Source organism: Peromyscus leucopus, chromosome 7 (genome assembly GCF_004664715.2).
Source record: "Peromyscus leucopus breed LL Stock chromosome 7, UCI_PerLeu_2.1, whole genome shotgun sequence".
Classification (NCBI taxonomy): domain Eukaryota; kingdom Metazoa; phylum Chordata; class Mammalia; order Rodentia; family Cricetidae; genus Peromyscus; species Peromyscus leucopus.
Genome location: NC_051069.1, coordinates 15,268,344 through 15,288,931, shown reverse-complemented (window position 1 = coordinate 15,288,931; position 20,588 = coordinate 15,268,344). Strand labels below are relative to the sequence as shown.

The window sequence follows — 20,588 nt, the reverse complement described above, 5'->3', positions numbered from 1 at the left end:
CAAAGAAATAAAATAAGTTACCCATGATGTGATGCACAACGTGGTTAGGAGAGATGAACAGACAAGTAAGTAGCATTAGGTCAGCTAGTATTAAATGTTACAGAGTAAAATGCAGCTGGAGGGACAGTGTTCTAGAAGACTTGGAGCAGAGTGTTTCTGAGTTGGGTCATGAAGGATCTTAGAGGTCACCACAAGGGTTTGAGCTTTGACTCCAGGTGGGATGGGGAGTCATGTTTCTTAGTAGACAGAATCTCACCATATATCCATGGCTGACCTGGAACTTACTCTGTAGATCAGGCTACCCTCAACCCATAGACTCAAACCTGCTTCTTATCTAGCTCAGCTCCTAGACAAGCATCTGGGCTTTGAGCAGGTGATTGGGGTACAGAAAAGTTCTAAGCTGGTCTTGCTTTTTTTTTTTTTTTTTGGTTTTTCAAGACAGGGTTTCTCTGTGTAGTTTTGCGCCTTTCCTGGTACTCACTTGGTAGCCCAGGCTGGCCTCGAACTCACAGAGATTCGCCTGGCTCTGCCTCCTGAGTGCAGGGATTAAAGGCGTGCACCACCACCGCCTGGCTAAGTTGGTCTTGTGAGAATTAGGGGTAGCTGATAGTTGAGACCCAACCTATGGTAGAGGTGGTGGAAAGTGGTTAGCTTCTGAATTGTTTGTGAGGTTAGAATCTGCTCACTAGAAAGAAGCAAGAGAAGATATAGAATGACTCCAGTGAGCAGCTCAGAAGGCCGAGGCAGAGATCTCAGTTTAGAGACCAACCTGGGCTTGTCAGTAACATTAGAAAAAGGAAAAAACAAACAAACGAACAAAAACACAAAAAAATGATGGGTTGGAGAAATGGCTCTGTGGTTAAAAGCAATTGCTCTGCTTGCTGAGGGCCTGGACTCAATTCCCAGCACCACATGGCAGCTCCAAACCCTGGAGCTCCAGCTCCAGGGTATCTGACACCCTTTTCTGGCCTCCACATATGTCATTCACATTCATACAGACACTTAAAATAATAGATGAGAGAGAGAGAGAGAGAGAGAGAGAGAGAGAGAGAGAGAGAGAGAGAGAGAGAGAGAGAGAGAGCACACTCTAAATTTTTTGGCCTGAGTAACTGCCTCTGAAGTGGGACTTGACAGAGAAAGAACACCTCAGGTTAGATGTTCATTGAGCATTCAGGGGTTGGAACTGATGCTGCTTATGCAGGAAATTTTGTGGTTCTGGAGTAAAAGGAAGGATCTAGCCTGGAGTTTAGGTAATGAGGGGGTATGGAAGCTGAGATTAGCCAGGAAAAGGAAAGAAGGGCAGAGGACTGAGTTATTTAATTCTGAAGTCAAGGAGAAGGGCAGGAGCAGTCAGGGGGGAGGAGGAGGTGCAGTGGCCTGTGTATCTGAAAGCCAGGTGGAAGAAAGAGCTCTAAGTTAACACAGGAAGACTGAGAATTAGATTCAACAGTGCGGAGACCTGGCACACTTAGTGAGCACAGTTTTGGTGTAGGAACAATGTCAGACTGTAGTGAGACTTAAGTGAGGATGGGGTAAGAGTTGGACCAAAGATGGTCCAAGAAGGAAAGACCTTGCCAGAGGACACATGACAAGTCAGGAGGAACCTAGACCAGAACCACAAGCTCCTGTGTACACACAAAGGGGTCCATTCTTAATCTCTTGAGCCATTCATGGCCCACAGGAACTTTATACGGATGCATTATAAGTCGGGAAGCTGTGGATCTCTAATTGAGCAATGTTAACTGTAGGTTGAGTGCTAGGATGAATGCTGGGAATGGATTGCAATCTCTAACGTAGTATCAAGTACCAGGCAGTGCTCCTTCTAGCTAGCTGAAAAGCTTCCTATGGCAGATGCTTCAGGAGGCTGGCCTGCAGATAATGACCCTGCAGTTTAGGCTTGTCTCTGCTCCTGTCAGGTTGATTTCTTAGGTTAATCCAAGATTGGCATACATGCTGAGACTTCCTGTTCTTATACTGTTACAGGTCTATAGCCTAATCAAGAGCAGAGGAGTCTTTTTTTTTTTTTTTTAAGTACATTTTACTTAAGTTTGTAGGTGTGCACATGCTATGGCATGTGAGTGGAGGTCTAGAGGATAACTTAAGTAAGGAGTCAGTTCTCTCCTTCCACCATGTGGGTCCTGGGGATCAAACTCAGGTTATTGGGCTTGGCAGCAAGTGCTTTTACCAAGCACTGAACTATCTCACTGGCTGTTAGAGAAGCCCTTTAAAAGGGATAACAGAGATCGTTTTTTCCCCGGTTCCTAAGTTTGGGCTGAGTAGAGGACCCATTTACATGAGGAATTCGCAGAGAGGGGCAGGCCAGCCTTTTGAGTAGAAACACCTATTGCCAGCCAGACAATGGACCCAGAGAGCACCCCTGAAAAGGCTGATTCTGCTTTCCCAGAACTTGTAACAAACATCATGAGGGTAGTCAGATATAAAGCCCTGTCTGCAAGACAGAGGAGGTAGGGGCTTATGCCCTTTAGAAGGCTGGCCTTTGGAGAGGCATTAGAGTGGTACTAACTAGAAAACCAGATGTTCATAGAGCCACCGAAGCCCTGGTCTGGCCTGCTTCAGAAACTTTCTCATGTATTCTTTCCATCTACAGATCTCCCTACTAGCCCTGTGGACCTGGTTATCAACTGCCTGGATTGCCCTGAGAATGCCTTCCTGCGGGATCAGCCCTGGTACAAGGCAGCTGTGGCCTGGGCCAACCAGAACCGGGCACCAGTGCTCAGTATAGACCCTCCTGTGCATGAAGTTGAACAAGGCATCGATGCCAAATGGTCCCTGGCACTGGGCCTGCCTCTGCCACTGGGGGAGCACGCGGGCCGAGTCTATTTGTGTGACATTGGCATTCCCCAGCAGGTCTTCCAGGAGGTCGGCATCAACTACCACTCACCCTTTGGCTGCAAGTTTGTCATTCCCCTGCACTCTGCCTAGAGGGGCTCTGGGCAGCTGGGCCCTGGGTTCCCCTGCACTCCTGCCGCCAAACCCAACAACGGACGCCTTAAGGATGTGAAGCTTTGTGGACCTTGTAGATTATCTTTTGGGTTTGTTTCTTCTGTGAGAGAACATACTTAAAATTAAAATTTGCCTGCCACCTTCCCTTAATCAGGGAAGGCTTTCCCACTGGTGTGCATGTCAGGAGTAGCCCAGTGGCTCCAGGCATCTTTCTATCCTACCATGCCTCCATTCAAGTGGGGCTTTGTTTACAGACATAGGCAGCTCTGAGACTGGTTCAGGTTTATAGCCACTGGGCATGGGCCAGGGCCTATTGGGGCCTCCACCCACCCTATTTCAGAAGGCTTTGTCTTTTCCATGCTTCCTCTGGCCCTGCAGCCCGCCAGTTCACCCTTACTCTAATCATGTAGATCAGGCTGCACAGCAGCTTTCCAGAAGGCAGATCTGTGCTCTCTTTAGATCCTGAGAGTGCGTCTCTACTCTCCCCCAGTGCCACCCGTGTTTGTTTGGAAGCTTTGGGTCCTCCTGAGATATTCTGGTTTTTATGTTGGAACTTTTCCTGGGGAGTGATTGGGGTGACGACTGTGGTGAGATTCTGGGCTGGCTGCTTTGCTGTCATCTTAAACATAGGTTTTGTGCCTGTCAAGCTACAGGTCCCACCTCCTAGTTATGGGCCAGACTTCGCCGTGCAGCTTTTCAGTATTGGGGAGACCCTGGGGGAGTTTGGTGCTGAGCCAGAGGTGGCTTCTTGGTGCTTCTGTCCTAGGCCATCACTTCCTACCTCCTTGCCCATAAATAATATTCCTTGTTTCCCTTTCTGCCTGTCTCTGGAAATGGTCCTCTGCAGTTACCCTAGGACAGGTTACATGCCCCTCCTTATGCCATGGTGTCACTCCAATTCTTATGTCTGGGCTTTTTAACCCTTTATAGTTGCCCTTCATAGGAGTGTGCAGACGTGGGACTAGTGGCCTGTCTCAAACATGCCAAAAATGAGCCCAGTTCCAGATGACCCTGTCGGTGGGCTAGGGTATTAGGGTATTATCCTAAGGATCTTCCTGGACTTGGGTCCTACAGACTAGTAGGATAGGACCATGCCTGGAGCCTTAGACTGGAGACTTTTACAAAGGATTTGTACTTGGAAGCTCTCCCCCTGCAGGCTTCTTTCTGCTCTGCCCATCACTGGTTGAGCCATATAGGTGGACAGGCAGATGGGCTCGTTAAGTTTGGGTACAGGGTAGAAACCCTGGTACCGTAGATTTCAGGCTATCTCTTTTCTTATAGGAACATGGCCCCAACAGATGAGGATAGCCTTTCCTTTTCTTCCATCTTCTCTCTCCAGCTGCAGGAAAGAGGCCAGAGGACTGGGAGCCTCAGCTGCACGCTTCAAGACTAACTTTCCAGCTGGGCCTCTTCTCTGAACACAGGGTTACAGTTGTCACAGTAGGCAGCCACTACAGGTTACTAGACACAGGCTACTGTAAAATGAGGTAGAACCCTAGTCCTGAAGATGGCTAGCTAGCATCAGGAAGTTCTGGTGACCCTAGAGGTGATACTTTAAGACGCCTCCCCCTCTTCTCCCTGCCTTGACCTAAACCCCCGCTTGAGTTATTGAAACTGTGTTATTCCTACCTGCAGCTCTTTTTGGAAGTTCTGCCTAATGGCTGGTTTCAGTCAGGTGGTCAGATCTAACAGTAACTTGTGCAGCTCTTGGGAAACCCAAAGCCAGCACTACAATAAAGTGAGAGTTCTGTGCTATCTGAACTGCTTTGTAGAGTATGAAGAGGTGATTTCCCCAATCACCATGACTGTTGGATATGTGCATAGTGACACAATGGCTAAGGCAAACCAGATTCTTCTTGACTGGCTATAGTACGCTATGTGTACCCTTAGGACTGAAAGATGCAAGAGCCTTCTAGGTCTGGCAAGTCTGCCACCTTATCCCTATCTTGGTGCCAAAACTGTTCTACATAACCTGAGCAGTGGTTATCAACTTTCCAAATGCTGACCCTTTAATACGGTTCCTTATATTGTGGCAAGCCCCAACCATAAAATTATTTTCATTGCTACTTCATAATAGTTTGCTACTGATGAATCATAAATATCTGTGTTTAGGTGACCTCTGTGAAAGGGTCATTGGACCCCTGAGTTGAGAATTGCTGCCCTAGAGGATGTCGCAGCTTCTGGCTTACTCTTGGCTTGCCTTTCTGTGTCTGGTCCAATCCACACTTAGCTTTCCACAAGCTGAGCTGCTAAGAAAGACTTTATTAATAAGGTCAGTCAGAGAAGGGAGAAGGCAAGGAGCCTGGAGATGGACACACTGGTACCAGGGGGTTACAAACAGTAAGAAACACTTTATTATAACTTTACAACATATAAATAGCTTGGGTCCAATCTGTGCTTTCTGGCAGCTGGGCACCACATCCCCCCCGTCCCTTGCAGGCTCCTGCCTTCCTTCACATTGCACTGTTCATTGGTGGCTCTGGCTCTGAGGCCAGTGGGAGAGGCTGGAGAAAAGGGGCCAGCAGCCCAGTCCAGCTCTCCAACTCCTCGTGTGCTGGCCTGCACCTGTCATCTGCTGGGGTTACGGCTGCTGTGGAAGGACCGCTCCTCAGGGGTCAGGCCAGCAAAGAAGGGATGCAGCAAGGCTTCTGCCAGTGTGATGCGCTGAGCAGGGTCGAACTCTAACATCCTCCTCATCAGGTCAAACAGCTGCACATGCTCCAGGGAGTCCTGGAGCATGTAACTCTGCTCAAGGACACAAGGTGCCTCAGTGTGACGGCAGGGTTGTGGGAAGCCACCGCAGTCCCCTTGCCTCTGGGATGCCTTGCTGGGATGGGTCGAGGAGGCAATGATACCTCCTTGGAGAACTACTTCTGCCCTCCAGGACAGAACAGCTCCTTTCCTTTCATGCTCAGAACTTAGGCTACTGGGTGGGATCTTGCTGGGTTGGTGCTTCTACCCCACATGCAAAGTTCTGATGGGTGGGTAGAAATCACCTCTGCGAAATGCACTTGTCCAGGTGCCAAATAACAGTTGACAGGCCTCCTTCCTGGCCACTCTAGGTTTTCCCTCCCCCTTGCCTCAGTCCTGCCTAGTTCTTCCCAAAATTCAGAGGGGAGAGAGGGACAGGAAGCAGCAGTCTGACAGCTGGCTCTTGTGGTGTGTTTCCCCATTACATTCTCAGCCCCGTGTGGGAAGTGGCATGGCTAAGGGCCCCTCGGGCAGCTTGCAGAAAGCCTCACTGCCAGTCCCCAGTGGTCTCGGGGGCTGCCTCACAGAGAACTGGGATGATCAGGCAGCTGCTGGCTGCCCGTCCTGCCTCTGCTGCTTGTTTGCCCAATGCCTGGGGTCTCCTTGGCATGAGCTGAGCTGGGGGAGCCAGAAACTGACCTTCAGAGGTTTGCAGTTCTCCTTCACATACCGCCCATCAGAGCTGTTCTCATCCCAAACCAGGCCCCCTTTGTAGAAATATTTCTGCTTCCTGGAAAGTCGAGGAGAAAGGGGAGTCAAGGAGTGGGAGCCCTCAGGGTCTGGGCTCATGTGGGAGGTAGGAAAAAGTGGTTCCTGGCAGTCTTCTGGTGCAACAGGGCAAAAAAGGAGGTCTGGGCCTGACCCTACAAAGGGTAGTAGGGGCAACAGCTTTTACCAGACTGGTTCAAGGGACATACAGGAAAGGCTATTAGGAGCTCGGAGAACCACAGAATACTTGGCAAAGGCTGTATCTCTGGTACCCAGCTGACCCAGAGCCATGGAGACTTCTTACCTGGTACGGTGGATCATGTGTGATGGGATGGGCCCTAGGATCTTCTCCATCATAACCAAGTGTTCTCTGTTTTCATGGGTCTGCAGAAGACCAGGGACAGAGCAAGTAGGAATTAGGCCCAACCTTGGCCCACTTTGGAAGAATAAAGGGTGAGGAAAGATAGGCCAAGAGCTCTCCCTGCTCCAAGAAAGGAAAACTGTCTCAACCTAACCTGGTGGCAGCCCACAGCCCTGGAACCAGGGCCAGGCTCCTGCTCTCTGGCCCCATAGGTAGACCTGGCTCACTGATAGCACACCAGGTTGGTTCTTCATGCCACAGGATGCCCATGATATGCTCTTGCCCAGACAGAATCTACTTGTACCCAGTCTTATCCTTGATGAAATCCTCCCTACCTGCTTTAGACTCTTCAACTGATTCCTTCCCTGGGCAACTATAACCCTTACGAGTCTATTTTCGGGGCTGGAGTGATGGCTCAGTGGTTAAGAGCACCAACTGCTCTACCAGAGGACCTGGGTTCAATTCCCAGCACCCACATGGCAGCTAACAACTGTAACTCTTAAGATCTGACACCCTCACACAGACATACATGCATACACCAATGCACATAAAATAAAGATAAATAAATTGTTTAAAAAAAGTCTATTTTCACATGGTACTATACCTGGAAGAGTGTAAAGCCACGGTAGTACTCGAAGAGAATGCAGCCAATACTCCAGACATCACAGGGCTGTGCCCAGCCCAGCTCTGTAAGCCAAGATGGTAAGATAATGAGATCTAGCACCCCGCATTCCCAGGAAGCTGCCACTCTGGCTGGCACAGCTCTTGCCCAAGCCCCACTAACAAGGCTGTTTTTGACTAAGACCAAGTCTCCGGTATTGTCCAGTTCTGGGTGGCAGTCTGATGGGTACTGTTTACAACCTGCCTCACTTTGAGACGGTCTTGTGTAGCCCAAGGCTGGCCTTAAACTAATCTTTTCTGCCTTCTAAGGACTTGTATTACAGGTGTGTGCCACCAGATACAGCTATTTATTTTGACAACTGCCCAGTGTAAACAATATATTGGAGGCTATGAAGCCACTCACCAAGGATCACCTCAGGTGGGCGATAGTGACGGGTGGCCACAATGGTGGTATGATGTTCGTGGTCAAATGTGGCACTGCCAAAATCTGCCACTCGGATGCTGGTGTTCTTCACTGACTTCTCCTCGCAGCTCTGAAGGCAAGGCAGGCCAGCTAGGTCAGTCTGCCCAGGTAGGTGACCTACCTTGGAGCAGGGCCACACTCTTGCCCACCCAGTCAGTGCTCTACCTTGTGCTCATTGTAGAGGGTTTCAAACTCAGAATTCACAAACAAGATGTTCTCTGGCTTCAAGTCTGTGTGGGTCAGCTGGTTCTCATGTAGAACTAGGGGAGGAATGAGCACATATTGAGACCCTAGGCTTGCCCACCAGCTCTTAGCCAGAACTGCTCACACACAACCTCAGCAGGAAGCTGGCCCTAGCCCTCCCAGCTTAAGAGCTTTGAAAGGCTTCCTCATAAGTCTTAACAGGAAGGGAAGAAATGCTTTCTATCAAAAAATCCCTCTACCACTCTCTACAGAGGCAGAGCCTTCCCATCTCACTGAAGCTGCAGCATTAGTGACACTGGCTATCTAACAAGGCTCACTGTACCAAAGGTGTGACTGTTGGATCATATGCCTATGAAGCCATCCCTGAGCAGGAAAGCCTGCACCCAATCTCTTTCACTGGCGCTTTCTACTAATTTCTTTTCAACCTCAATGTTCCCATTTGGCTTGTAAGATCCTCACAACTCCATGACCCTCTCTGAGCCATACTTCCATTCCCTCTCCACTGGACTGAGTCAACACAGCCTAAACCTTTGCAGAACTGTGCCCCTTGGTTCTTTTTCCCCATCCTCAGGCTCCGCAAATCTTAGCTCTAGGCCTTTCACTTGTCATTTTCCAAGTTGTCTTTCTACGTAAGTCCTACAGTGCACTGAGCAATGCTTCCATCAAAGCTGCTATTCAAGGTTGGTGGATAGGTGAGTGACAGAGTTTGGGTAGCAGGACCTGAGAGCCTATCAGGACCACCTTCTACCTTTTCCTCTTTTCTGTGAAGGTGAAGGTAGAGTCAGTAGCTAGGCAACTTCTAGAGTACTTTCCTGTTTTCTTCCTAAGCACTTGGGGAAGAGGCTGGCACATGCAGTCCCTGCATCATCCTCACACTGAGACTCCTATCTGAAGACAGAAGGACCTTTCAGCCAAGGCCCCTAGGCCCAAGAGACCTTGCAGAACAATCAACACTGTGGTAGAGGAAAATGGAGGGTGGCAAGACCACTAGGTGATTGTGTTTTGAGGGCAAGATACTCCATGCTCCAACCAACAATGGGCACTTACATCTAAGGGCATGGCAGAGTTGGTAGGCCATGTGCCGGACATGTGGTAGGGGGTAAGGCTGGAAGTTGTTCTCCTTCAGGAACTCAAAGGTGTTCTTGCCCAGGAGCTCAAAGGCGATGCACATATGGCCATGGAAGTTGAACCAGTCAGACATCAGGACACACAGGCTAGAAGAAAAGGATAAGTGGAGTTCAAGCACTGCCTCACCTGACTCCCAGGATAAGACCATTGTTTTGCATACCAAGATACAATGCAGGCCTCAGAGCCAGAGCCCACGTCTCAATCCACTATCACACAGATGGGGTCTGAGCGAGAACTGTACTTCCTGTTGTGTGGAGGGAGCTCACCCATGGCTGGGACGGTAAGCAGCCCTGCCACAGTTACTGAGATAGAATTACGCCAGTATAGCACAGGCCTCCAGGTACTGCTGAGCTTCTTGAGGGCCTGGCTAGGTACATCCCCTCTGTTGAGTGTAGCACAGTGAAGTGCTTGAGAGATTAACTGGTGTCTAACTACCAAAGAAAAGCTCTCTTTAAGTGTCCAAACAAGTCACAAATCTGAGCGGTCCCCAACTCATAAATGCAGGGCTAGTGAGCTAGAGAAATGGCCCAGAAGTTAAGAGCACTGGCAGCTCTTCCAGAGGTCCTGAGTTAATTTCCCAGCCACCATATGATGGCTCACAACCATCTGTAATGAGATATGATGCCCTCTTCTGGCCAGCAGGCATATCTACAGGCAGAACACTGTATACATAATAAATAAATTTAAAAAATAAAAAAAAAAATAAAAAAAAATTTGAGGACTGGGACTACTTCAGAACACAAAGCCAGACAGGGTAGAGCCTGAAGTCCAAGAGTTCTTTCCAGAAAGAACCCATCACACTCCCCTGACTGAGTGTTGTGAGAAAGCAGTACCAAACTCCTATAGGACACTGAGAAGTCCCTGGGGGTCCAGGCAGCTGGAACTAGAGGATGCTACCCCACTGAGTGATCCCCTCCCACTCCTTGCAGACACTCACAACTTATTCTCTTTGTCCTTCTCCTTGATTTTCTTGAGAACATTAATTTCTAGACGGGCAGCCTCCCGGTACTTGCCCACATTACGGATGATCTTCAGGGCAACCTGTGACTTCCCTCTGGAGATGGGGAAAGAAGTAAAGGCTTTCATCAGCCCCGCTCTCTCCCCTTTCCTGAAACCCAGCAACTCATAACACTACTACATAAACTACAGGTCCTGAGACAATGTTTGTACTTGAGGTCCAGCTGGCTGAAAGCAACACCACAGAAGATCCCCTGGCATCTGTATGAATGTTCTTGGCTTCCATGCTGTCATATACCTTTAGGACCTCAGAAACTTCCAACTCCCCAGGGAGAATCCAGGCAGAGGAGTTGAGGCCAATCTTGGACCAACCCCAGTCCCTGGGAGCTTATTTGATAACGCACCTCACAGGCCAAGCTGCCCTACCCAGAGCTCAACCATATACTTTTGACCTATGGGCAATAGTGAGGCTTAACTTCTTCACTGGAAGCCTGGGCCACTTCCTATATACACTGCGCTCTAATCTAAGTCCTTCCCCCACTATCTAACTGCCTGCCTCAGCACTGGCCACCAGCTACAGAAGGCCAGGAGCTCTTTCCCAGTGTGCTGTCAGCGCTCCACTGTTGCTGCTCTGCCCTTCATACTCCACTCCCACTCTAGCAGGCCATTTGCAGATGGGAGCAGACAAGGAAACAGGCCAGGCTAGGTTGCCAAGACTTGTCAATGAGAACTAGTATTCAGGTGCCAGTGGAGACCTGAAATGAGGTGGCCCTGTCCCACCAGGATGTACCCTCTGGTGCCTCAAGGGGCTGGCCTTGATGCTGGGAACAAGTTCATAGGCCCACGGGCAAAGAGAACTTCAGAATTTCAGAATGCCCGGCTTTGCTAGCCCTCATCCGTTTTTCTTGTTTCTTGCACAGTGCAGGCTGAGGAGAGGCCATTACTTCTGAAACAAGGTGGCTCACCCCACAGTGGTCTTATCTTTAACACGGATGTAACTTATTCCAAAAGAAACCCCTGCCAGGCTGCTGGCAGAGCTGAATTCCACCTCCACTGGCCCTGCAATGACTCCCTTTGAACTCCTTGAAGGTTCCTAAGAGGTTATGTCTGTCTTTTAGTGACTTCAGAGGCTCATTTCCCACCCCCAGCTTCAAAGAGGGACAGCCACACATTGTAGCTGTCTTCCTGTGTTACAGTTCTTGGCTCTTTCTTGTCTACATCTGGTCACAGGACAGTGGATATGTACCCCTACACTCATTTTTGGGTCATGGTGGATGAAACGGTATTTGAATGGAAACTGGGAGCAGAAGGAAGCTTCTCAGTCACAGTAGCACTTCATCTCAGGGCTGAAGGAATGGCTGACTTTGGGTTCAATGGTCCTTTCTAAGGAGCCCACTTAATGTGAGAGAACCAAGAGCAGGCCCAGCTCAGTCATCAATGGCTGAGGTGTAACTTGGGCAACCACAGAGGATGTTCATGTTTCGTCTCTGAAACAGTGACTGGCATGGCTCACATGAGGACACCAGCACTCTTTAGAATGCACTAAAGCAATTAGAGGTTATTCAGGCAGGAACACATCTGGCTCCCAGATGGTTGCCTCTCACCTGCAGCTACAGGGAAGCAAGCAAGGACTCTAGTCTGACATATGGTAAGGGTAAGTGTTCCACTGTCAGGACTGGAGGGAGTGATTTGGCCTCAGCAGATGACAGACAGGCACTGCCTCCCCAGTCTGGACACACTCAACATGGACTATTCAAGACCCTAGCCACCCTGGGATGGGCAGCAGCTGCTACATAAGAAGGTCAGAGTCTCATTTTCCTCAGCTTGGACCTCTCAGGTAGACACAGAGGGGCAAAGGTAGTATCAGGCCAGGCCAGCAGCATTCTCAACCTGGCCAAGAGGGAAGAGAGGCCATTACTTTTGACTTCTGAAACAAGGTCCCCCCATAGTGGTCTTATCTTGAACACAGGTGTAACTTATTCCAGGGCTGCTGGCAGAGCTGAACTCCACCTCCACTGCCCTCAGAGGCTTGCACTGGATTCCTTAAAGGTTCCCAGAACCTTTATCTTGTCCTTTTCTCTACCCAAGAAACCAGAAAAAAGGATGATGCCTGGCCAAAAATCTCAAAAAGCTCATGGGATGCAGCTCCAGGCCACGGAAGTCAGGCTTTGGCCCTGTCCTATTATCAGTGTCACAGCTCAGAAAGGGCAGAGGTACACACTAACCAGAAGTTATTGAACAGGGATATCCTGTCCACATCCTTCTATCATGAGATCAGCAAAACCCAACATATCACCAGTGGTGGTGCCACCCTCCCAAGAGAGTTGTACCCTCATGCGCCTCAAACTAGCTCTCCCAAGGATGCTCACACCCGAGCTGGCTGTGCTGCCCCAGCATGCTCACCTGGCATGGTCCAAGCACTCCACCACCTTGCCAAAGGTGCCTTCGCCCAAGTTCCCCACGATCTCATCTGTGAGAGAGAAGAAGCTGGGCGTGAGAGTCTGGAGGGTGGGAGTCTGGCAGCTCCTGCAAGTTCACAGCATTCAAATCCTCAAAAACAACAAAGGTTCTTGCTCACTGCTACACTCTTAAAAACAGAAGTTGCTAGTGTCTGTGTCATTCAGGCAATTACTGGTGGCCCCACTAAGGCGCCACGCGCACTAGAGGCCCCTCCACGCAGGAGAGGTCTCATCTAACAAGGGGGGTAGAAAGTAGAGAGGTAAAGTTTTACGAAAGGTGGCTGTACATCGCTCTTGGAGCCAATCGCCGATCCGGCACACCAGGTGGCCCTCCTTGTCATCTTCCACACTCCGGCTGCTGCGCTTACTGCTCTGTTGGCTTCTCTGCATGCACCGCCCCCCGAAACGCCATCCGACCAATCGCATGGTAGGCGGTTCCGATTGACAGATTGAGGTGTCAGTCAAAGGCAGAGGTGGAGACGGTGAGGAGCCGGTGGGTTGGTTGGTTGGATTTTCCAGATCCCAGCATTTCATAAGGCACACAGCATATATAACGATAGGGATATTGCAAGGGACACGTCAAGACACAAACTGACTTCAAAACAGAAAAGCAAAAACAGCTACAGGTATGTAAGAAAACTCGGACATTATCTCTAAGAAGAGTGCCACAAATGCTCAGAAAGATGTCCAGCCTCTTGACACAGAGGGGCCAGGCCCCAAGGACAGCCACAGCCCTGACTCCCTCCTCTTCTGAGTCTCCCCCGCCCTGACCCTCCCATGACTTTGGCCAGAGCTAAAGACGCAGTGAGAGTGAACGGCGCAAAAAGGCGGCTGGCTCCACCTGGGTCCGACCTTCTGGACTGGTCAGAGGGGCTATCCTGGTTTCAGCCAACAGCAGTATGCTCAGACTGTCCTCGCCTGCCTCTGTTCACCCACAGCCTCACAACATGCTCAACAGCTGCCACATAGCATCCAGCTACTACCTGCCCCACATGACGTCCTTGGCCAGACTAACAACTACCAGACACAGCCTTCTGCCAGCAGTCCTCCTGCACCAGTCTCCAGCAGGAAATGAGCCTGGCTGAGATCCTCCGGGACAGCCGACCTTCAGGCCCCAAGCCAGCTCCTGACCTGGCCTTAGGACCCATCCCACAACAACAGAGGGCACCAAAATAAGCAGAGCAACCGACTTACACTGCCATCCAGTGGCAGCATGTGGCACTGTGTGAGGCCACAGGCCATGCTTCCCCTGCAAGTCAACCTCAACCCACGCCACTCAAGTCACAGAGCACTGGGCAGAGAAGATACCTCCACTGAACCCACCATTGCTATTCAGAGGCCTCTTGGCCAGCAAGAGGACAAGGGGAGAACAGATGGGGAGAAGAGAAGACAGCACATAACCTCAGAAACACACAAGTGACTTTCCTTTTCCGTGGGACTAAGTACAGCGTGGCCTCTTGGTCTGTTCAACTCACCACCCTAGAATGCTGGCCAACCTGTTTGTAAGTGGTCTGCAACAAGGTGAGGCCTGGGGCCCCATCACACAGAGAGCTGCCTCTCCTCGCCACAAGTACCCCACCTATCAAGGAACAAGGCAGAAGAGAGCCTGGCTGGAGGTCAGATTGGAAGCTCCCAATCTGAGCTGACTGACAGGGCAAAGTGATGTGCTCTTACAGACCAGCACCTTAGAAGGCTCAACACAGAAATTCAATATCCATGTCAAAAAAAGAGAAAGGGCTAGAAAGCCAGGCATTGGTGCCTAGCACTCAGGAAGTAGAGGCAAAAGGATCAGGAGTTTTAGGCCAACTGGAATACATAAGATTTTCAAAAACAAAGAGGAAGTGTGGGGACCAGGTGTGACACAGCTCAGTGGTCGAGTACTTGCCTAGCATGTATGGGCTCTGGGTTGGACTTCCAGCATTTAAAAAAGAAAAAATCTGACTGGTAAAGCATCCCTTTTTCATTGGGTAATACAGACTCTGGTCCTCTGGGAGAGGAGGACTATGAAGGTGAGGTGGCAGAGGTGGGCAAGTCCACACTCACTAGAACATTTAGCTATGTGGGGGTGGGGGAGGTGGGGTTGAAAGGGATAAGACCTGCTATGAAAAAGACCAGGCTGTATAAAGCCCAGACCAGCAATCTTAGTATGATCCCTGAGAAGTGTGTCCCAGACATGTGTCCCATGTAGCCCATGTCTGGAACAGTGGGACACAGACAGGCTGGAAACCAGCCAGCGCCGGAGCCAGAGCCCCTACAGTTGCCACTGGTAAGGGGCCAGAAGATGGAGGGCATAACATCCTTGCTCAGCCCTGTACCAAACACACACGCACACATACACACGCATATGTGTGTGCACACACAATGGTGTGTGTGCACAGGGCTACCAGTACTCACCCAGACCGGCCAGCCTGAGAGAAGGCTAGAAAGAGATGGGGCCTCTAGGCCCCTGTTAGCACACTCTGGCCACCACTCACCGAGGAGGCGCTGCTACAAGACCTGGTACGGCGTTTGTGACAGTGGTGGGCATGCTTGCGGGTACGGTATGGCCCCCTCTCTCGTGACCGTCTCCGGTGTCGAGACCGTGAAGACCCATAGCAGTCCTCTCCAAAGGATGGGCTCCGCTCTTCACACCGATATGTATCGCTGTCACGGTGTTCCCGGTATCTCCGCTGGTAGGGTAGGCGGTCATGGCTGCCAACAGGAGGTGGGGACATGAGTCAAGAAGGGCCCTACAGCCAGGTTCCTGCCAGCAGGCAAGAGGCCTTTGGCAGGGCCCCTGCAAAGGCTCTCAAGGAAAGCCTGTTAGAGCTGAAGCATCCAAACTGAGGGAAGTGAAGAGAGGAGAAGGGACACAGGTACCAAGCTTACTCTGTAGAGCCTTAGGTCATGAGTGTCCCTCCAGTACCAAGGAGAGGGAGGAAACAGAAGGTGAGCACAGGGAGAAGCCGCCAACAGAGAGAGCTGACTAGCCTGGTACAACTGTTACTTTGGTCTGGCGACTCAGACAGGACTTAGGACCAGTCTTTCTAAGGCTAGGACAATGTTCTTACTTCCCACTGAGGAAGGCTCACAGGTGGGGTACTGGCCTAGAAAATACAGAGGGAGAAGAAGGGTCACTTTGTGACAGAGAAAGAAAGGGGGACAAGGAAAGCAGCTTCTGCTGAGGACAGAAAATGGAAGGACAGGCAAGGACCTCGGCCACGGCAACGACCCACGGGGCAGCTGGGCAGAGGCAGTCATCTAAAGGACCCTAAAGCCACCAGAACCTCTGGGCCATTTTGTTCATCTAGCGGATGAAAGACCATTTCCTTCCAGCCCAGCCCCCACTCACCTTCTGGACCGTGACCTCCTTGGAGGAGGCTCCCTTCGGGATGGGTATCGCAGTCGGCCTTCATGCTCCCGACTGTAAGACCGCCTCCTCTTCCAGCGGTAACTCAGGTATGGGTCTGGCTCTGGGGAACGGTATCGCTTACAGTGATGCATCTAGGCCACAAGAAAGAGAAAGCCCTGCTCACCACACAGCTCACTGCTTCCAGCCACAGGGTGCTCCTGAAGAAGAGGCCCATTGTTCTATTTAGGGGCAGCCCTTCCTCCCCCCACTAGGGGTTTATGAAGTAAAGAAGAACTCTGAGGTCACAATGACAGAACAGTGGACAGAGAATAAACAAACAGGTGCCCCTAGTATGGCCTTGAACTGAGCAAGTCAGGGCCCAGACAGAAGATCTCTTTGGGGGATGCTGAGACTGCCGCAGAGATGTGACGGAGGGAAGAAGAGCTTCTTTGCTCAATGTCTTCCTGCCTATGGGATCCTATAACCTAAATGTTCTAGGAGCCTGAAGCTAATGAACGGGTGGCATGGAGCCAGCGTACTGGTTTCAGAAACTGAAAGCTGTCTGGCTAAAGCACTGAACTGGACTCAACGCAAAGAAGTTGAAAGCTCTAAGTCATTGAGGAGCCACAGTAGAAATGAGAACACTGACCCTTGAGCAAAGACAATGTCTCATCAATATTCCCTACCTACCAGGGTCTAGCCAAGTGGGCATGAGTCCTTACTGGTCCATCCAGTCTCAGCCCAGGAAGGTGCCACAATCCTCAGAGAACCTAAGCTGCTTGTCTGAGGCACATCTTAGTGGCCCTCGGACCAACTACAGTCCCATAGCAGATGTTTCACCTTTCACCAACAGCATCACAGCCACCCTATGTAAGCTCCCTGACCAGCACTGTTTCCTGTGCCTATCTCTGGAGGTGCCAAGAAGAGGTGGCTGCAGGTCCACACTTAGGAGCAGAAAGAAGTAGGGCTTTCCCACTCACTATCCCTAGTCACTGAGGACTCATATCCAATACCGGAGACTCCTAAAATGCATCAGCAACCAGTTGAGGAAGCCGGCTCCAGGAGGCTGGTACCGGTTCTCCTCATATCCTGCCCCTTCACATTTTCTCCACCAGATGGCCAGGCAAGAGACCAACTGCTTGTTTGCTTTCCAAAGTGGCGATTGCTCACCCCAACCTCTCTAGTCTTGCAGTCCCAGGCTTGCCTGGCCAAGCACCTTTTAAACAACTCTAACAAGGCTGCTCCATCTCACCAGCATAATCCAAAAATCAAACAGCTATTTGTATCGGAGCAGGATAAGGAGGCCAATTCATCTAAACCTCTGGGAGTCTCTGGGGACCCTAAGTAAGGCACTGCCTTCTATCTCCCCACTAGCAACCCTCCATCTGAAAAGTCTGGGCCACCCAGAAACCCTTGGAGATAAACACTACATAAAATCAGTAGATTTGTTGTTTTCACAATCATCTGAATATGTTTCTGTTTTTGTTTTTTCTCAATTATCTTATGGCAGGTGCTCAATCTATGGCCCGAAAGCAGTATCTCAAGTCTCACTAATTGACCCAAAAGACATCCTACTAGCCAGGGCACATATCTTCCCACCAGGCAAGTGTGGTCCTGCCCATCCTCACCAGGCAGACAAAGACCTATCTGAAGGATGTGATGATGTGGTTTTATATACACCAGGTCAAAGCTTTCTTTCTGGGACCTAGAAAATTTTTATGACCACATGTCTATTTGAGTGGAAAGTCACAGCTTCAGAGTCCAATGCCAACCTAATCCATGGCCCTACCACTTCACTGTTTGCCTTTGGGCAAGTTATTAAACCACTCTGAACTTCAGCACCTCTTGAAACAAGGGAACAATCTCTTCCAGGTTCTGTAAGAATTAAGTATGTCTGCCCTATAAAGTCAAAAGCCTAGCACAGGTTTGGGCCACAAGACAGCCTTTCATCAACCCTGAGAAGGTTCCGGGTAACACTCAGGGTTATGATGAATGCCTTAATTTATAATCCTTTCCAAGAGACCCAAAAGGAAGTTTTGGCAGAAACCTGAACTCAATCCCAGTGCTGCCACTTATTGGCCCTGTGGCCTTATTTACACCAGTCACTTCAGACTTTGGCTGCCATGCCTAGAAAATGAATAGACCACCTCCCAGACTGGCAAAGAAGGCCAAGCGTGATGGTCACCAAGTACCACGTATAGGGTAGTAATGGAGATCACCTCCCTTGTAACTCATCCTGGCCAGGTGAAATATGGGAAATACCAGGAGTCCCACGTCATCATCCCAGCCAGGGCTTTGGGGCCCATTTCTCCTAAATTCCCTCTGATTGCCTGAGACCTCAGCAGAGAAGCTTTTTAAAACTTAAGGGCCACAATTATGCTTTGGAAGGCTCTGCACAATGAAGAAAAAGGCAATGTGACCAACGAAACCAAGCTAAGGATGCCAGCTTTCTTCTGAGCACAGGCCTAGCTGGCTTCTCATTTTCTGTTCCTGGCTGGAGAACCGGGCTGACAAGAAGAGCAGCCAGCCAGGTCAGCGGCTGCCCTCCCGGATTCCTGCCACCCCAGCGACCCATGGTTATTTTTGGCTGACAGTGTCCCACCACTGCAACCTCAAACCTGCCACTTCGCAAGCTGCGGCTGCCACCGGGCAAAACGCTCCTCCTTTTCAAGGGCACGGAGGAGGGAAGCTGGAAGGCCGCCAACTCCGCCTTGACGGGGGCCAGACTCAAGCAATTCCCACCCAAGCATCAGGGCACCCGCACCCGGAACTAAAGCATAGAGGCTCCCGGCCGGACCGAGGAGCAGCCTGGACATTGGTACTCCCGGCTTAGTCGGGCCCACTCTCCGGGATGGAGCGGTTCCATCATAACAAAACACCGAGGGGGCCGGAGGCCCGCACTCGTGTCCCTTCCTTCCGCCCGGACCCCGGGGACCTCCGAGCCCCGCTCCCCGTAACCGCCAAGGGAAGACCCGGCGACCAGAGGGAAGGCCAGCCTGAGCCAGAATCAAACTCCAGGCGGCGCGCGGCGGAGGTCTGCGGGCTAAGCCTCGAGCCCGGGGCAGGCAAAGCTTTTCCAGGTTAGCCTAGGTCGGACGCGACCCCAGCCGGCCGGCCGGCGCGGGACCCAAGGTGGAACCTCCCAGCCGCCCCGGAGGCCGCTAGGGCTCCGCCTCCAACACCGCGGGATCCAGAAAAGGGGTCTACAGTGACCGCCCTCCGGGAGAGAAGCGGCGGGTCAGGGGTGAGAGGTCGGGACCGCGGCCTGACGTGGGCCAAGGAGAGAAAAAGGCACACGCCGAGACCCGACCGCGAGCTGAGGTACGCGGACCAGCTTGCCCGCCCCTACCGACTCACCCAAGCTGCCCGGCCGCGGGCTCGGGCCCACACTCACCGTCTCCCAGGCTCCGGCTGCGGCTAGGCCCCACTCCCCACTCCGAGCGCCTCTTCCGCTTCCGGCTCCGGCCTCCGCCCGTGGCAGCACCGCCCCTTCGCGTGACGCAGCCGTCGGCGGCCGGGACTCGACCCGGCCCAGAGGCCTGGCCGCTCTAGCCCCCAACTCGCAGGCTCTGGGGGACCTGCCTGCCCCTCTGGGGTCGGGACCGCAGCGGTGGAGGTCTCTTCCGGGAGGTCCCGGGAGCAGCCTCGGGCCGCGGCCCAGCCCTCGCCGTGCTGTAGTGCACGTAGGCCCCCGTGGCCGCATCGGTGCGCGGCCGCGAGTGCGGCCGGAGGCCGGCTCTGGACCGAAAGGAGGAACCCACCGCACTGCCAGGCTGGGTCCACTCCGCCGCGGCGGCCCGGCCGTGCTCGCTAGCCTCTTCCTGCGCGCGGAGAGGACCGGCATTGTTCGCCCGGGGCCCGGGAGGGCGCTAGAGACGAAAGCGGTCGGTGCGCCCGGTCAGAGGAAGGCGGGCGCGACTCCGCTTGCGCGCGAGAAGCAAACGACACATTCTGCTCTCGGCTTGTGCGGGTTTTTTGAAAGTCTTGGCGCCACGCCCCAGCCCGCTCGAGCTTGCCGTGCAGTCTCCGGGAAGATCCCCGCGATCCTCGGCGGCGGGGTCTGACGGAGAGGACGTCCTCTTCCCTTGAACACCTCAGAGCGTCTCGCTGCCAATCAGCACGGTGGCTGGGCTAGGAAACCCGCGCCACACAAAAGCCCCGCGCCGGGCCGCGCTCCAGCTCTGCCGCTCGAGTCACTCGGCCAGCCTTTTTTGCTGCAGCGGCCTCGGGCGTGAGGCCACCCGGATCAGACCCCTCCCACCCTAGTGCCCCACGCTTGGTCGTGGCAGGATCATGAGGTCCTATTTCCCCAGAAAACAGGTCGCGCGGTCCTTTAGGAAGGCCTCGCTTTGACGGCGTCCCCGCCCCCGCGCGTCGCGCAGCCAAGCGGGCGGGTGCGGCACCTAATTGCCCCACGCCACGCGAGGCCCGTGAGGCTGGAGCAGCCGGCCAGGGTGGGGCGTCCCTCCCCTTCAGGATCTCGCTGACTCAGCCAGGACGGCCAGGGTTTCCCGTGTGCCCTGCTCCCCCGTGCAGGATGAAATGCGCGCCCACCAGCTCCTGTCGCCCCCCCACACACCCCAGCCTCCCTCCCGTGCTGAAACTGTCTCTAGAGACCTTAGCCTCTGGCTCTGACGTAGG

The 20,588-nt window shown here is 52.2% G+C and overlaps 2 protein-coding genes across 7 annotated transcripts in view; one reads left to right on the top strand and one right to left on the bottom strand.

The window, feature by feature from the left end:
• Positions 1-5,035, top strand: part of Edc3 (enhancer of mRNA decapping 3) — a 32,902-nt gene extending 27,867 nt beyond the window's left edge. For all 3 annotated transcript variants that reach the window (XM_028865077.2, XM_028865075.2, XM_028865078.2), the window contains exon 7: positions 2,609-5,035. In XM_028865077.2, the coding sequence (XP_028720910.1) occupies positions 2,609-2,943 (335 nt within the window). In that variant the 3' untranslated portion in view covers positions 2,944-5,035. The remainder of the gene's footprint in view (positions 1-2,608) is intronic.
• Positions 5,036-5,295: 260 nt separating this feature from the next.
• Positions 5,296-20,202, bottom strand: Clk3 (CDC like kinase 3). 4 transcript variants are annotated; one of them, XM_028865070.2, is made up of 13 exons: positions 19,342-20,202; positions 15,948-16,099; positions 15,091-15,307; positions 12,904-13,000; positions 12,561-12,627; positions 10,138-10,254; positions 9,120-9,286; positions 8,034-8,128; positions 7,809-7,938; positions 7,389-7,471; positions 6,728-6,807; positions 6,355-6,445; positions 5,296-5,709 (listed from the first exon to the last, which is right to left on the bottom strand). In XM_028865070.2, the coding sequence occupies exons 1-13, from the start codon at positions 19,789-19,791 to the stop codon at positions 5,533-5,535; spliced, it is 1,923 nt and encodes a 640-aa protein (XP_028720903.1). In that variant the 5' UTR covers positions 19,792-20,202; the 3' UTR covers positions 5,296-5,532. The 4 variants fall into 4 exon arrangements, with proteins under 4 accessions (XP_028720903.1, XP_028720905.1, XP_028720906.1 ...); XM_028865072.2 differs by having other exon boundaries at positions 19,305-19,393; XM_028865073.2 differs by lacking the exon at positions 19,342-20,202 and adding an exon at positions 18,712-19,117.
• Between the last annotated feature and the right edge of the window lie 386 nt (positions 20,203-20,588).

Bases quoted from the DNA above. Each gene is read 5' to 3' on its own strand.
- Clk3 (XM_028865070.2), bottom strand. From the start codon at position 19,791: ATGCCGGTCCTCTCCGCGCGCAGGAAGAGGCTAGCGAGCACGGCCGGG. The intron at 13,001-15,090 runs GTGAGTGGTGGC...CGGTGCATGCAG, and splicing joins CTTGTAGCAGCGCCTCCTCG to AGAAGCCAACAGAGCAGTAA. The intron at 7,472-7,808 runs GTGAGTGGCTTC...CTTGGCTTACAG, and splicing joins CCCACCTGAGGTGATCCTTG to AGCTGGGCTGGGCACAGCCC.